The following is a 17052-nucleotide window of genomic DNA, read 5'->3' as shown; positions in this document are numbered from 1 at the left end:
TTGCATGAAAAAATGCTAGTCCACAGGACACAAATGTAATATTACATTTATCCAAATAGAATAGGCAAAAAAACTTTCAAATGAGCAATGAATAAATTTGTTTCTAAAATGTCTTTTTAGCCTGAGGAGTCCAGTAAGATGCTGTGACTGGAAAAAGTATGCAGCTGAGCTCATCTGCAAAACTCACCAAGATTTCCCACTGACAGTACTGTAAAACACAGCTTATTTCTCACTTGAACAATGAAGATTATATAAAAGGAAACAAAGCTCAGTGACTGATGAACTTACCCAGTACAGCACATCAGTCCACCCTTCCATGGTTATGCACTGGAACACTGTCAACATCGCAAACGCGAAATTATCGAAGTTGGTTATGCCTCCGTTTGGTCCAACCCATCCACCCTTACATTCAGTGCCGTTCATGACACACTGACGTCCGTTCCCTGAGAATGCACAAGGTGCTGGATCTTCTTCAACTAGTATATCTGAAAAGTGACCCAAAAAATCAGAACATTCAGTTCCCACATTTTGGTGAGTTAACTCTTTGCATGAAGAAATATCAACCCTGTTGGAAGGTAAATCCAGATATCAACCTGAGAAGGCAACCGGTGGGAGCTTCAGCATTTTTAGTGTCTCTCACATCTGGGCCTTACATCCTTCAAATAGGCTGATCAAACCCAAATGTATAAAAGAGCTTGAGTAATTAAGCAGTGGAAAGAAGTTTGTAGTAATACGACTCAGTCCTTCAGGATTCTCCCATAGCAAACCCTTTCATTTCATCATTTCACCTGGACAGAACACCACTGGTTTCTTTCCTTAGTCAGTTCAGAACTGCACTTACACCACACTGCCACAATCTTGGAGAGACACTGTCAGATTGTGAACTCAGGAAGGACTGTGAACTTCTTCTGCCCTGGAAGAGGATGAGCTAGCTCTTCAGCAATCTGAGATTGTTAAAAATGACTGAGTTGTCCCCTGTGGATAGATACCCTTACTATTTTTACCACTGACATTTAAGTTACACATTTCAGAAATTAAAACCTATCAGAGCATGTTCTAGCCGGTAACTAGTTTGTGATGTTGTTGTTGCTTTTTAGTTTATTGCATGCTTCCTAAAATTATAAGCCACAGTGAAAACTGGAGTTACAACAGTATTAGTGCTTTGGCCCCTGTTTTATTTCAAACTGAAAGCCCACAGACTTGAAAGAAAACAGAATTAATCCCTTATTTTAGTCAACAGTTTCATGACTTACCTGAATCAATAAGAAAACAAGATTTGTGCATTTTTCCAATAAAAAGTTCCAATCCTATAATAGCATAGATTATGATTACAAACAATACCAAAAGGGCAATATGGAGGAGGGGGACCATGGCTTTTATAATGGAGTTCAGGACAACTTGTAAACCTAAAAGAAAAAAGACATAATATGAACCAGATTTTTATGCCTTGCCTTACCAAATTTTCTATAATCACGCATCACTAAAAATTAATGATACAGTTTTTGATGAATTAATGAATCAGTTTTTGAAAAAAATTTCTACCGCCCGGAGTCACAAAATGTTCCTGTAACATAAAATCCTTCATAAGAACCTAAAACTTTGTGTCAGTCTAATTATTTCCTTTGCTAATAAAGGTTATGCCATAGAAGTCAGTGCTTGAAATGTGTCACAAGAGTTCATGGGGTTTTAGAGAGAAAGGGCACGCAGTCAGTGTGTGGCTGTAGGTCATTTTCTATGACCTTTAAATAAAGTTCTGTGCTACAACCACAACTTTGTGGCAAGTCCCATAAAAATGTGCACTCAGCCAATTGCAGAGCTGTATTTTTGGTCTGGAGAAATGAACATCGTTACCCTGTGCACTGGGTTTGGGTGGCAAGGTTTTAGTAGCAGGGAGGTGGCTTCTGTATGTCCCCTAGAGCCAATGTCAACTGGCTCCAGAATGGACCTGCCACTGGCCAAGGCTGAACCACATCAGCTGGGGTGGTAGCCCCTCTGGGATAACGTATTTGAGATCGCAGACAACTCTGCAGACAGCCAGGTTATTGGAGAGGGAGGGGCAGGAGGTGGTCCAAGGGCCGGAGCAGAGGGTTCCCGGCAGCCCGTGGTGCAGCCCATGGTGAGGCCGCTGTGCCCTGCAGCCATGGAGAGTCACGGGGGAGCAGAGGGCCACTTGCAGCCTGGGGAGGACCCCACGCCAGAGCAGGCAGATGCCCGAAGGAGGCTGTGACCCCGTGGGCAGCTCGTGTTGGAGCGTGCTGCTCCTGAAGGACTGCACCCTGTGAGGGGATCCACGATGGAGCAGTTTGTGAAGAACTGCAGCCCGTGGGAAGGACTCAGGTCAGGAAAGTTGTTGGAGGACTGTCTCCCATGGGAGGGACCCCAAGCTGGAGCAGGGGCAGAATGTGAGCATCCTCCCCTGAGGAGGAAGGAGAAGCAGAGACAAGGTATGATGGACTGACCACAACCCCCATTCCCTGTCCCCCTGTGCCACTGGAGGGGAGCAGGTAGAGAAATGGGGAGTGAAGTTGAGCCCGGGAGAAAGGCGGGGGGAGGCACTCTTAAAACTGCACTCTTTTCTGCTCCAGGCACTGGGGCAGAGATTCCCCAGCAGCCCATGGAGAAGACCATGGTAATGCTGGCTGTGCCCTGCAGCCATGGAGAGTCACGGGGGAGCAGAGAGCCACTTGCAGCCTGGGGAGGACCCCACGCCAGAGCAGGCAGATGCCCGAAGGAGGCTGTGACCCCGTGGGCAGCTCGTGTTGGAGCAGGCTGCTCCTGAAGGACTGCACCCTGTGAGGGGATCCACGATGGAGCAGTTTGTGAAGAACTGCAGCCCGTGGGAAGGACTCAGGTCAGGAAAGTTGTTGGAGGACTGTCTCCCATGGGAGGGACCCCAAGCTGGAGCAGGGGCAGAATGTGAGCATCCTCCCCTGAGGAGGAAGGAGAAGCAGAGACAAGGTATGATGGACTGACCACAACCCCCATTCCCTGTCCCCCTGTGCCACTGGAGGGGAGCAGGTAGAGAAATGGGGAGTGAAGTTGAGCCCGGGAGAAAGGCGGGGGGAGGCATTTTTAAGATTTGGCTTTATTTCTCATTATCCTACTCTGATCTGATTGGTCATGAATTCAACTGATTTCCCCAAGCCGAGTCTGTTTTGCCCATGACTGTAATTGCTGAGTGATCCCTCCCTGTCCTAATCTCCACCCAAGAGCCTTTCATTACACTTTCTCTCCCCTGCCCAGCTGAGGAGGGGAGTGACAGAGCAGCTTTGGGGGGCACTTGGCATCCAGCCAGGGCCACCCCACCACAGGTGGGAAAACACATATTTACCCTGAACAAACTAACTTTTTCAGGATTTATCCCTCACATCACTTTCAGAACGACCTCATTTTCTTTTCTTCTTAAGTATTTAGCCAAATTTTGGTCTTACCAAAAGAAGTAAAGCTGACTAATGAAGCTGCCACAGCACCAAGGAGAGCAAAATATGGCTCAATTTATTTTAATAGACTTCCTTTCTGACATTTTATAAGACTGCTTCTTTCTGCACTGAAGTTCTTTTGCTAAATATATACCATCACGATCATTTCCATGTAACAGACTATGATATAATAAACACAGCATTAGGATTCCTCTTTTGAATGTCTTGGAAAGAGCTGCATTGTAAGCCAGGAACCTCTTATTCAGCCCAAATAGCTTTGCTAATTATTAATGTAGCGAAAGAAAACAGGAAATATTATCAGAAAATTCAATTGCTTTCTTTAAATAATATTGTTCTACTTTTTAAGTTTCCCAATTTATCTGTTAGCTCTACTGAGATAAACAGAAGGCATTCATGTGCATAGGAGGGGGCAGGGAATATGAAATGTGTAACGTGCTTTGGCATACACTTACCAACATATAAACTATTTTAGGACCACCTACACTTTCAGATCTGCAGGGGTTTGGAATAAAAAAGAAATATGAATTTTTTTCTGGTGTATTTGCATTTTAACATGCAGTTTACTTTTATATAAAACTTCTAAAAATGAACTGTGTTCCCCTCTCTGCTTACTGAACTGTGTAAGAAGATCATACACGGAATGAATTCACAATCTTTTGTTCAACTTGAAATAGGGTATCATTCAGCTCAAAACCAACTTCATAACCAGATAACAAAAAATCAACTTTAAATTCTCTCATTCCTGTTAGTGTCTGGAGCGAGAAAGTTAAATAATCAGATCAGTTACAATATTCAGTCCAATGGAATTAAACAGAAGAGAGCTTACTGGGCACTCCTGATACAAGCCGGAGAGGTCGCAATACACGAAAGGCTCTGAGGGCTTTGACATCAAAGCCACCAGGTTTGCCACCTGAGTGGCTGCCACCTTCTGCTTCTTTGGTTAATTGTTCCAATATTACGCTAAATAACCTAGAAAATGAGATGAAGGGTAAGGTCGTCACCATCCATTTTTCATGCAATCAAAGGTATTAGGAAACCACCTGAACTACAGGTAACTCTGAAAAGCTGTTCAGCTGTCAGCATGAGAGGTGTATTTACACATCAGCCCATGACAGGAAGAGTTACAGAGTGCAAGAGTTTCTAATCCCTCCAGAGAGCCATGATCACACACTACCCAACAAATTAGCATTCTGCTTGTATACACAGTCTACTACTTTAATATAAATGAAGATACTAAGATACTTTGCCGCCTCTTTGTTCAATGTTTTAGCTGTATGGTTTGGAGAACTAGTCTTCTCTTTAGAACATTAAACAGATAATCACTAGAAACCATCTGTTTTCATTTTGGTGGAATATATATGAACTCCAAGTGACACTGCAGTTCAATATTCTAAATACAGCCAACAAAAACTGAATAGATGAAAAATAGAGTCCAATATTCAATAACACTAAAAAGATTTGTTTCTTACACATAATATCTTTGAGGATAAAAATATTCCCAGATGACTCATTTATGACACTGTATTTCTTCACTGCAGAAATAACCTAGTCAATTCATTAGAACAGTTTGGAAGATGAGAGTTTTATTTTTCTTTCCCACTTATAGCAGCAATTCAAAGTGATGCAAGTGGTTGAAGTGCAAAGTAACCTCAGGTTTAATGCAGTTCAGGCCTGCAGTCCAGACTCATGCGTTTCTAGACTGTGGCTAGACCACGCAAACCCTGTTATCCTGTGCACAGTCTTAGTTCAGTAGCTGCAAAACTGAGCTTCTCCTGAAAGGATCATCAAACCAATAGCTTTGTAATCCTGAAAAATGTTTCACACTTGTAAAGGACTCCTGAAACGTGCAGGGTTTTGGTTTTGTCAAGAAAAGTTATCACAGCTCTGGTTTCCAACTCAGTCATGGCCAATACCCATCCCTATTCTGCCTCATTCCCCTCCAGAGTGAAACCCAGCCATGAAGACTCAGAATGAACACCAGCAGCCTACATACTGTATAACCATAGAAATCCACACATTTCACATTTCAGGTCCTGACTCAGCCCTATAAGTTAATAGAAGCATAATTCTAAGAAAATGAGCCTTCTCAATGATTTCAGAGTGACTATTCACACGCTAAAGGCAGACATGATTAAACAGATTCTGAATCAAGTCCTGAATTAAGAAAAGCTGTTTTCAGCCTGTCAGTCCATCCATCATTCAGAAAATTAAAGGGCTACAGGCATAGGAAGGTGCTGTGAAAGCTTTCTTTACTGGGACCTTATCCTTTTACAGAAATCAATTGAAATTATGTGGCATAGCATGCAGGCAAATAGTAGACTGCTCCAAAAGTAAATCATACCCTGGCTGGTTTCAGAGAGAAGTGACAAAGACAGGAGAAAACATCACATTCACAGCTATGTCTACAGCCCTGTCCTTTTATGTCTATCCTATCAATCCATTTAGATATAAAACCATTTATCTCCTTTATTGCTTTTCAAACTGACATTTTTTTTTCCTGTACAGTTAGCAAAGTTTAAATGCCAAATTTGATGTTGTGGAAAAAAGTCTCTATCCACGCTCCCCCTTTGCTAGTAGGGATTTATTTTGGTATAATTAAGATTTATGCATTTGGACTGCTGCATTTTCTGCTGAGAAAGCACATGAAGCAAATTTAATCTACAACTTTCAATATAGGACACTATATTGGCAGCTCTTTCTAAGCTATTAAAATACCCAATGAAATTTCACAATGAAACCAGTCAAATCAGATCCAGAAGTGACTCCATAGACACCTTGGGCTATATATGAAAATCAATTTGTCACTGGGCTTTTAAGTATTAATTACATAAATGGACTCATGCTTGCTTACTTGTTAATGTGGAGTGTATTCTTAGAAGAAGAAACAAAAATATTGCTTACAGTTTCATCAGTGCCTGACATGTTATGAAGGGTGCACCTCGACTTCCAGGTAGACCGATGACAACCTATAGTTTATATTCCAAACCTTTTCATTTTGATCTAGGACTTAAATCTTAGCACTATATTTTAGGTATTTTATAAGATGCAGTCCTTTCTCTTCATATTTTCCTTGGATTCAGTGTGAGCATTTGACCTGACTAGATTTAGCCTCCAATAATGAGTGTTTTATGAGTTAATGGAAAATTTTTTAGTTATCATGTATTTAGGACACAGCCAAAGATAGAGGTCATGTTAATTAGACTGCTCCAGGGTTACTGTAACTCCATGGTCACTTGGCAAGAGGGAAGAGGTCTATTCAAGTGACTGCCTGGCAAGGGAATAGAGCTCTTCGGTGTGACAGTCTCCACACCTGCCCACCAAGCTTCTCCTTCAGGCACAGAGGCCGATCTGTTGAGAATGACCTGACCTGATGAAAGATTTATTTATATGCAAATTTTAGTCCTGGACCAAAACTACCTGAATGACAACCAACTGGCCCAAATACAATCTGCTCAGTAACATTTACTATCTCAGAATCAAACAGCTATAAATTGGGTATTCATACATTCACAATACTTGCCTTAATTTAATAACGCTTTACCAAAAACTCCTTTACTTGGCATTGTTTTCTTCTCCCTTAATGTAATGATGGACTTAAAAATTAAGTTAGAATTGCACACTGCATGTCCAGGTCTTCTTTACAAGCCAGCCACAATGTACAAAGTCATATGTGGATGATGTTCTCCACGTGCCATAGCAATAAATGTTTGCAGTAAACAACATGTACAGTACTGGAAATTTATTTTTATTTCCCCCAATATAATCACCTCCATAATTATGGAATTGGGGAATATATGCCTCAAGATTAAATCCCTAGACAGCTGAAGGTAGGACCTTCTAATGAAGTAGCGCAACAATTGACATGAAGTTGCTGACAAAAAGGCACGTGATTTATCATAAGCAGGTGCATAATGTAAAGGTGGGATGTTCCACTCTCCACTGTGCTGCAGCCTGCACAAGGCCTGAGCAGTCCCTCCTCTGAGGAGCAGGACAAGGTCTCCAGGGTTTCCTGGTAGAACAAGGTGCACAGGGAAAAAAGAAAAAAAAAAAAAAAAAAAAGGCATTTTAGCATACCTTCTCCTGCAGGCAAGCCAAAATCCTAAATATATTGGGCCTGAGGAGCAGTACCCCACAGGAAAGTACTTAAGGGTCCAATTTTCCTCAGATTTTGGGAAGGTCAGGGAATCACTCAGTTAACTGTCCTCCTTGACCACTCTCTTCTACTTCAAAACACACAGGTTCTCCCAGAGGTCTTTGTAGAACAGCTGAACACCATGTAACCGCAGTATAGAGATAAATGAGTAAATAAGAATTTATGGGCCTACATAGATCAACCTTTATCACATGGAAAGACATCAGGAGTTCTCCTTGGAAAAAAAAAAATCAGATGGAAAAGTTTCTGCAAGACAACAACCAAGGAAAATTTTCAGCAGAACTCAGAATTCCCTGGGAACTTTTACTATAAAGCTGATTATGCAACACAGCCTGCAGGCACAAAGAGCGTTGAAACTTTACGGACTTGGCTTTGAATTTTTCACTCAGTTCATTCTTTTATTCCAAAGGAACACAAATCAAGCATAGGTCATTACTCACAGCCACACAGACCTACATCTACCTCACTGTAAAGAAGATTTGAAATCTTTGTATAATGAAGGATAACTTACTTACCCTACTACTACTATTACAAAATCCAATAAATTCCATCCATTTCTAACATATGCATTGGGGTGTAATAATAATCCATATGCTATAATCTTCAAAAATGTTTCAACCGTAAAAATTATCAGGAAGGCATATTCTACTTTTTCCTGTAAAAAGACAAAAAAAGTACAATGAAAGACAGTGTAATTTAACATCTCTTTTACTAGTTAGAATTTGCAGTAAGTGGGCAAGTTGTATTGATCAGGACTAAGGAGATAACACTTCGTGGCAGTTTATTTTACAGATTTTAACTACACAGCACCTAATGATAGCTGTACTGACAAGGTTATAATTACACTAAGTGCATGAGATGATCCTGTTTTCACATTCTGTGAGAGAAAGAGATCCTGTTCCTGCAAACATGGCAATATACTGTACCTTTGCTTAAGCAAATAGTCCCATCCAAGTCAATGGGATTCTTCACATTCATTAAAACCAGAAAATGCTGCAGAACTGGGCCCTGGAAATATCCTTATAAGACATACAGTGGCATACTTATTTTCACCATTCATTACATCAACCTTTGTTTAATTAGGACACACAGAGTTCTACCTAACAAGGGAGTATGAGACAGTTATCCCATTACTAGGGAGATTCAAAAAGTTATAAGCTATCTAAGACAGTCTTCATTTAATTTTACACTGTCTTGCAAACTTTTTTATTTTGACGTGGAAGTTTACCTTGACTTATTCTTCCTTTCACATCACCAGAATTTCTTTAAATCACTCTAATACGCTTGAATAAATTTTAAGTTCATGTATCACCCCCTTGTATCACTGAAGCTCCAACTTCAGATTTGTTTCAATGCTTTATTTAAACATAAGTTCCTTCATACTTTAAACAGAATTATACATAGAATCTCTTTTCCTAACTAATTGAATAACATTTTTGGGGGCTTCTCTCTATAATAATAGCATATTTGACTTGGATAAATTGTAGAAGTCACTGCTATCAAAACAGATCAGTTAACACATTTGTTGTTTTACCTTCAGAAATCATTAATTCATCACTTTGTATAATACTTTAAGTTATCTGTTGCTATGCAAATATTAGAGACAAGAATAAAAGACACAAGGAATGATTCAATTTTTTAAACTTGTTGAGGAACACACCATGTTGCTCACTTACCACACACAGTGTTAATTACATGGACTACAACTGCTCAGCAAGGATTACAATCTTCTACTATCATATACTGAAATACAGCACAGACATTACATGCAAAACTACATATTTACTATTTATTACACAACTGGCACTTCCACATACAACCAAATAAAAAACAAGCCTTGACCGCTGGCAATTTAAACAAAGATATTTATATTCCCATGTGCAAAGTCTTTAATTTGGGAGGCTAGATTTCTTTTCCCTGTGAAAAGGCCATTTAAGGTTGGCTACGTATAGGATGTGATATATCCACTGGCGACTTAGTAAAAGTAGAGGCTTATCAATAAACTACATACTTCTCTCCAGGTCATCTCCAACCAGCAGCACCCTGGGATCCCCAGGAGAGGTATGGCTGTCTCCTAGTGCAAAGCGAGGATTCCTGGATCTCATTCTCTGCTCAGCTCGGTCCCATACTCCTGCTTTTTTCTTCTGCTTTGAGTATACTTCACAAACACTGTAGAGCTTCACCCAGAGCAGCACCTCCTCAAGTCACATTATATTTTACATGAGCTCTTCCAGCCCAGTGAAATTGATGGACATCCATCTCCTCCCTCCCTTCTCCAGATTGTTTTCCTAATACTTATTCCAAAGTTGTCGCTCCCACTTAATTTATCATCAATAAACTGGAACAATTACTGGATAACAAGAGTGAAGTGGCCTCACAGAAGAAACGTGAATGGTTTGTGCCCCAAAAGCCATCAGATTTCTTTGGCTAAAGAGCACCAGAGGTTACAGTAACATCAATTATCAGCATTCCTGAGAAACACACTACAAAAACACTTAAGTTCAAGCAAATCCTACCATGTACACATTTCACAATAACAGCTATTTCTGTCTCCCTGCATATAACTAAGGCTGCAGCTTAGATACAGAAAGATAAATAATGTAAGAAAACATAAAGAAGACAAAAATATTATGGTTGGCATTTGCTATGGGCAAAATATATAGCAGAATCATAGTAGTAAAAGAAAAGGTGAGACAAAAGACATATTTCAACAGCCTCTTTACATAAAGAGAACATAAGACACAGGACTGGATGGGACCCTCCGGGCCAAGATGACCTCTTGGTTCATCGTGTCCAGTGTCCTATTACTACAGGCAAATACGTAATTTAATTCCACCCATCAACCTACCAGAATCCACCCTAAAAAGCATTTTTGCCATCCATTGCTCCCCTTCAAAAATGTTCTAATGCTCTTCTGCTACTTGGGCTAGGCACCAGGCCTAGGCCCAGCATTACCTGCTCCCCTGCCATTCATTTTACTGCGACAGTTCAAATCAAACATCTCTACCCCATCAGTCAGCATCCATCTGTTAAAATAATACTGGTCTTGTTGTTCCTGTTTATTTTATTCACCTTTTGTGGAAGCAGGACTGTTTCTTACTTCTTAAACAGTACTGCAAACATACTAATCCATCAACATGGGATCTAAAACCAGCTCTTATTTTAAACCCAGTGGTGGGCTTAAAGTCAGTGTGTGCCACTTAGCAGATGGACTCCAAGAGAACCTGGACAGCTAGACCAACAGAAGCTACACCAACCTCAGCACGGAAAAATGTTAAGTTCCATCCTTGTTCCCTGCTGCAAAGCATATATATGCTTGGTTCCAGAATTTGCCCCTAGAAACTTATATTCATAATAGATGCAATATAGAATCAGGGATGATCCTTTTAATGGAGGAAATGACACAAGGGAAAGATGCTTTGTAACAACAGTCATGGGGCAATCCAAGAGCCACAATTTCTTGAAAACCTTGAGTAAAAAAAACTCAAATGTTTCTAGATATCAACAACTAAAGAGACCTATTATTTTCCAGTGTTTCATTTTTCCTCCCTTCCTCCTTTCCTCTTTCTTTTATGCTCTTGCATACTCACGTATTTTTGTTATTTGATTTTTTTTTAATCATCTTGTGTTGATTTATGAATGATTTGGCCCAGTAATTACGAATATTCCAAGTACAGGCTGTGCTTTCTTTACAGACTGTTTTGTTGGATTTTGGGGTTTTTTTTAGTAAGTAGACAGCCAACAGATGTTCTAACACAAACTGCAAAGTTAGCAACCTGCTCACCCACAGGAATGTATTGGCAGTCCCCGCTCACACTTCTGTAACTTCTTGCCAGTCACTATGGACATCAATTTTTACCTCTGCAACTGAGATAGGTCATACATCATCCAGCACGTCCAGAGCTTAAGCAACCATTACTCAAGAGTAAGTGAAGTTTGATCTATCATACCATTTTCAGTATTACTGGAAGAGTTGCAGAGCCAGGGTTGCTACATAAAAATAATTTTAAAGCAGTAAGAGATAGTTTAAAAATACAGACAGAAGACGGCAGTTCTAACAGTTTGATGCAGGCATAGATCTGCTTTATTTTCTCTATAGTGGAGAAAACTATCCCTGCACACCTTACTTTGTTCATAATAGTTGAGACCTTTAAGTAAATACTTCATTAAAAACGGAAGTAGAAACACTAGGAATTAAGAACCAAACAAAAAATAAGGAAATAAACAAGACTGAGTCACTGCCTGAACAGCAAACTCCGTATTAAAAGAAACTGAGAAAACAATTTTGGTTCTAAGAAACTGAACAGATTAAATTAGAAATTGTACATGGATTCTAATATCTATTATTGCATTTAGTTCTATATCGCATCACAAAAGTAGCACAGAAAAAAACTGACAGCTGTAAATCTGGAGATATGAAGCACAAAATCATGTATGTGTCACTAAGGAGCTAATCCTACAGCTGTAGAGACTAGTAGTAGTTTGTTCATGGATTTGACACCACGCAGAACTAGATCATCTCTTTACAGGGTAAGAGCTGATTCCAGCAAGGCTGTCTAATACTTTCGTTAATGTTGCTCAAAATCTTCAAGTCTCAGTAATCTTTTTCTGTGTATATGATGCAACAGGACTGATAGGATACACTAACTGACCTTCTGACAGAGACCAATGAGCTCCTCCTTGATACTGATCACAGACTACAATGCACAGGCTACACTTATCCACCGAGTTTCAGTGAAGTCAGTAGAACTTCATTTTCTCAGGAAAAAAAAAAAAAGTATTTGCTTTCTTATTTTGATGAAATCAGCCTAGCAAAAACCCTGTTGCTCAGGAAATCTTTATTTTTCCCCCACCCTAGCCAGATGGTGTACATTAGTCATCACTTATTATCTTCATATTTTCAAAAACTCTGAAAGAAATATGCAAAGCTGCTATTACATGTTGTAACGTGATGCACCAAAACTCTGCATTTAACTTCATGTCTCACAAGATAATTGTTTCAAATTAATAAGTCATTAATTTTCAAAACCTTGATCTATTATGCTATGTAATTAAGTCTTCTCATATTAATTTCTGCTTGCTAGGCATCAGAGACTGGAATTCTGAACTGGGAAAATACATTTTCGCACCCACAGTAGCGTACATGTGTCAGTAAAAACTGATAAAGCGACTCAGTTTAAGCGAAGTAACCCAACTGATCAACTTTCTACAGTTTAGACATATACAAAAACAGGGACAGTCTTGATCTGGGGACTAATAATCAGTCACGTGCTAATAAATAAGATGTGTGAGTGATGCCTTGACAACATCCAAAGCCATTTATCTTTGTGACAAACAGCCATTCTTTCAAATTCTGCCACGGGGAAAACACAGCATTTACAAGACAGAAAAGTAACTAAGTTTAATTTCAAAATATAATAATTTCTTTTTTCACTTCATACACCTGTATTGCCCTGAAAAATCATTTGTGAGCTGAACAACAATAATACTAAAAAAAAGGAAAGCAAAGCTATTTATTCCCACATGTGGAAAATGTTATAGCAGTTTCCTAATACAGAAAATGAAACAAACATGAAATCCATGTACTGGCAAAAAGCAAACAGCACTAGAGCTTTACTTTGCTTCTGGTTTTAAAGCTGATGAAATAATTTACTTCCTAGATTAGATATGGAAATTAATCTCCCTTTATTAGAAGAATTAGAATTATTTATCACTCAAGAAATCAGTGTTAACTGATTGGGTTAACTGGATCTCGAGATACATAATAACGAACAAGGGAGGGAGAGTTTGAAAAACAAGGTTTTAAGGATTTCTGACCAATTCCATAAAATTATGTTGCAACTTCCTGATCAGTCCTGATCCACTGAGGGTATACAACTACTGTTCTCAACTACATCAGATATCTTCATTAGTGTTCTTGTGATTGCAGCTCTGCTTTTTGATAGAGGAGCTTGGCAGCAACCTTAGACAATGTAAATACATACCCATAATTCTACTTCTTCAAAATGGATATGGGCCAATGACATTGTTTCCATATTTCAAGTGTGCATGACGCTCCATGTCCACAAGACCAGCAATGTTCCTGACCTTAAATTGCTCCCAGGACACCCTCATCGCCACATCTTGGAATACGAAGAGCTGGACAGGCCACAGAATTCCTGAGGACTAGGATTCCAGTGTGGAAAAGGAGACAGCTTGTGTAGACACTGTATTTTAAAGAATCATTTAACTGCTCATATAGGTTGCACTTTTGGTAACTAAATTATCTCTATGTTCCTAGCTGAGAAGTAGCAGCCTCCTTAAACAGTAACTGCTAAGTAACTTTCAAAAAAGCATCCCATTGAGATATATGTGCTAAAGAGAAATGTTTTATGAAGGTGTGGACAGAGATCCGAGTAATTCTTTCAGAAATTCAGAAGGTATTAGCAGAAAAAGTACCGGTGTGGCTAAGACTCCCATATATTAACTGATAATATGTCTTTATGCATTCAGAAGCCTGTTTTGGGAAGTTTTGAGAATACATTTCCTAACCCTTGTGATATTACCCAGTAGTCAAAGTCCAAACACATTCTTGAATTTACAAAGTAACTACTATAAAAAGTGTAAGTAACTTAGCTTTAGTTGTGAAAGTCTAAAATATTAGGAGTTAAATGAATACATTGGGTCACATGTAAAATCCAGGGCAACTCTGGGCAGGAATTTGGCATTAGACCCAGAAATACTTCTACTCTTCTGAGGCTCATTAGAGGACACCATCACACTATCACAGATCCAGATGCTTCAGTAGTTAGCACTGGTACATCTGATGGCAAGATCAGATCCGAACGCCAAATCCATACTTAGGAGTAGAACTAAGTAGGGGCTACACACCATAAACATTCTTAAAACAGTTTCGTATAGAACTGAAGGGATTTCAGATTCGTAGTACCACTGCCAAGCAACAAATCTCACACAGAATTTGCACTGCTCCCAAGGCAGACACGAAATCTTTTCAGCTCAAGTTGTGAATTCACAATCATTTGGTATAGCCCCAACTAACAAGAATCCCACCCTCTAGCCCTCAAGCAGGCATCGATGCTTGCGAGAAAAGGCTGTGCAACAGGACATCTCAAATACTGAGCACAGCAAATGAACAAAGTGGATGTGCAAGCTACATGCTGAAGTGTAATTAAGAATAAGTGTAATTAAGTTTAAGCATAATTAAGTTTCTTAAAGTCCTTTTTTATCGATGTAGCCTGAAGTAGCAGTTGAATAACTCACATCACTGAAATAGTATCTCAACCTTCAAAGAGAGTTTAAGTAACAGGAGTGCCTATGCTTTCATCTGACAGGTTCTGGCAGTCAGAGATAAAGCAGATCATGTTCACCACTTCGACTACATTTTTTTTTTTAATTATTTCATGTAATCACTTCCTCTAAACACACTGTAGACCTGCGTTTCATCTTTGAATGTGATTGCTTCTCATTTTAAATCATGTATTTTCACTTTACCCTCTAAAAAACACAATAATGGGGATTAAACACCTCAGTTCTGCAAATACACGTTTGTACGGACAGAAAAACATTGCATCCAAATGACAAATTTTCACACCAATTACAGGCATCTGTGTGCATCCACGCTGGGTTTGCTCATGCAGAGGTTCTATTTAGTACATATGCATAATACATATTTTCCATTCATAACATTAAGTGGGAAAAAATCCAAGTTCTTTGCCTGTTTCTTTCCTGTGCTATATTTAGGTGGAACTCCCTCTGCTCTCTGACAGGTCATACAGAGCTTTGCCGAGTCACAGGTAGATGGAAACAACCGACATCCATTCTGTAGGTACATTATTAAATACACTGGTTGCACTCCCTCACATACCCTTAAAGGGGCACAGACTGTTTCGTATTGTTCTGAAGGAACAAGTGGCATGATTTTGGAAATTTTGCTCATCAATGACTAAAACTGTAAGAGACCCCCCATAAATTTTCCATCTACTGAAAAATTATGAACAAAGGGACAACGAACTAATCACTTTGCATTGACTGTACACTCGCAAGGTGTGAAAGGCAAGTTGTGGAAACACTAACAGGAGTGACATGTGAGTTTCAATCCTAAATCCATACAGCCCCTGCTGTACACTGAGCACAGAATGCCAGAGGAGGAGACTTGTACGTGAGAAAGCAAGCCAAGTAAGCAATAAAAAAATATAACTGGAACAGAATCCAAATTACCTGGGTGTCTTTCTGCCACCCTCTAATTGATGATATTCAGGAAAATGAGGTCAGCAAAAAACGGAAAGCACAAGAGAATATTTATGTACACTGTCACATTGTCACATAACTTTACCTCACTAGAGTCAGTGTTGAGTGATGATTCAAACCTGCACCTAGTCATAAAACAGCATTAAAGGAAGGTTAAATATATTTTGTTACTTTCTAGCAGTTTTATTTATTTGTAAGAGAGCAGATTTTGGCTGGCGGTGGGATGGAGAAAGTTACTAGGTACTTCAGTGAATGCCTTCAAATTTCTCTGTGAATTTATAAACCAAGAGCATTTTCTAAGCCCTATAAATTCACCTCTGACCACATAGAAACCCATGAGGAGAAAACAGACAGGAGCACTGATAGATAGCAGGAAATCCTCTATTGATATTTATTTTAATATGTGTTGGAACTTGGAAGATTTTCATATGTTACAAGACTAGTAACAAGCCCATTTTTTGTGTTCAACAAGTGTTTCCTAGATACTTAGACTTCCCAGAAAAGTCAAAGAGAACGTAAAAAACAAGGGTAAAGTGGGTTAAAAAAAAAAAAATTTCCAAAAGCCAAAAAAATTTTACTTTAAAAGAGGAAAAAATCCAGATCAAAATCTCACCAAATAAAGCCAGCTATAATACATATCAGCATTTTTATATGAAAACATACAAGAGAAAAAAAATTCTGCTCTAAAAATACTCCTGTGTGAGCTTTCCTCCTGTTTTCTGTGAACACGTACGCATCTTCTTGCTAACCGAACTTAAAAAATGTATATTGTCACTGTATATACGATTCTTAAAAAACTGTCATAAACACATAGTCAATCTATTCAGGTGATATTGCAATAGCCTGGATTTGAACCTATCCACATTTTCCAGTGTCAATTTTCTGACTGCTTCATAGTTTTCCAGCCTGTTTATTCTTTTCTTTGACTAACAGACCTCTAACATGTACAAAAGGGTGGCTCTCATATGTCAGTTAACGGTCACTTTGTGCTCAGCTCTTATGTAAACAAGTTTGCCAAAGCAAAAGCCTATCCCAACAGCCAGATTATTTTCCAGGAGATACTTCATGCATGCTTTCTTCAAGTCACTCTGCAAGAATATGGCATCCCAAATGAAAAGGAAGTGAGAAGACCAAAAAGGTAACATTTTTGTGGGTTAACTATTCACTGACAGCTCTATAATGTTCTATATAATCAAGATGGGAACATTTTCT

At 39.2% G+C, this 17052-nt stretch overlaps 1 protein-coding gene across 1 annotated transcript; it reads right to left on the bottom strand.

Moving 5' to 3' along the window:
- Positions 1 to 288: 288 nt before the first annotated feature.
- On the bottom strand, positions 289 to 8248 carry LOC104507725 (voltage-dependent L-type calcium channel subunit alpha-1D-like; the record flags this gene model as incomplete). Its single annotated transcript, XM_010149090.1, has 4 exons — positions 289 to 485; positions 1254 to 1406; positions 4267 to 4409; positions 8109 to 8248. Coding segments are annotated over 4 exons (633 nt in total), but the record flags the coding sequence as incomplete, so codon positions are not given.
- Positions 8249 to 17052: the final 8804 nt, after the last annotated feature.

This window comes from Eurypyga helias, unplaced genomic scaffold, assembly GCF_000690775.1.
Source record: "Eurypyga helias isolate BGI_N326 unplaced genomic scaffold, ASM69077v1 scaffold36983, whole genome shotgun sequence".
Taxonomy (NCBI): Eukaryota; Metazoa; Chordata; class Aves; order Eurypygiformes; family Eurypygidae; genus Eurypyga; species Eurypyga helias.
This window is presented reverse-complemented; position numbering and strand designations above follow the sequence as displayed.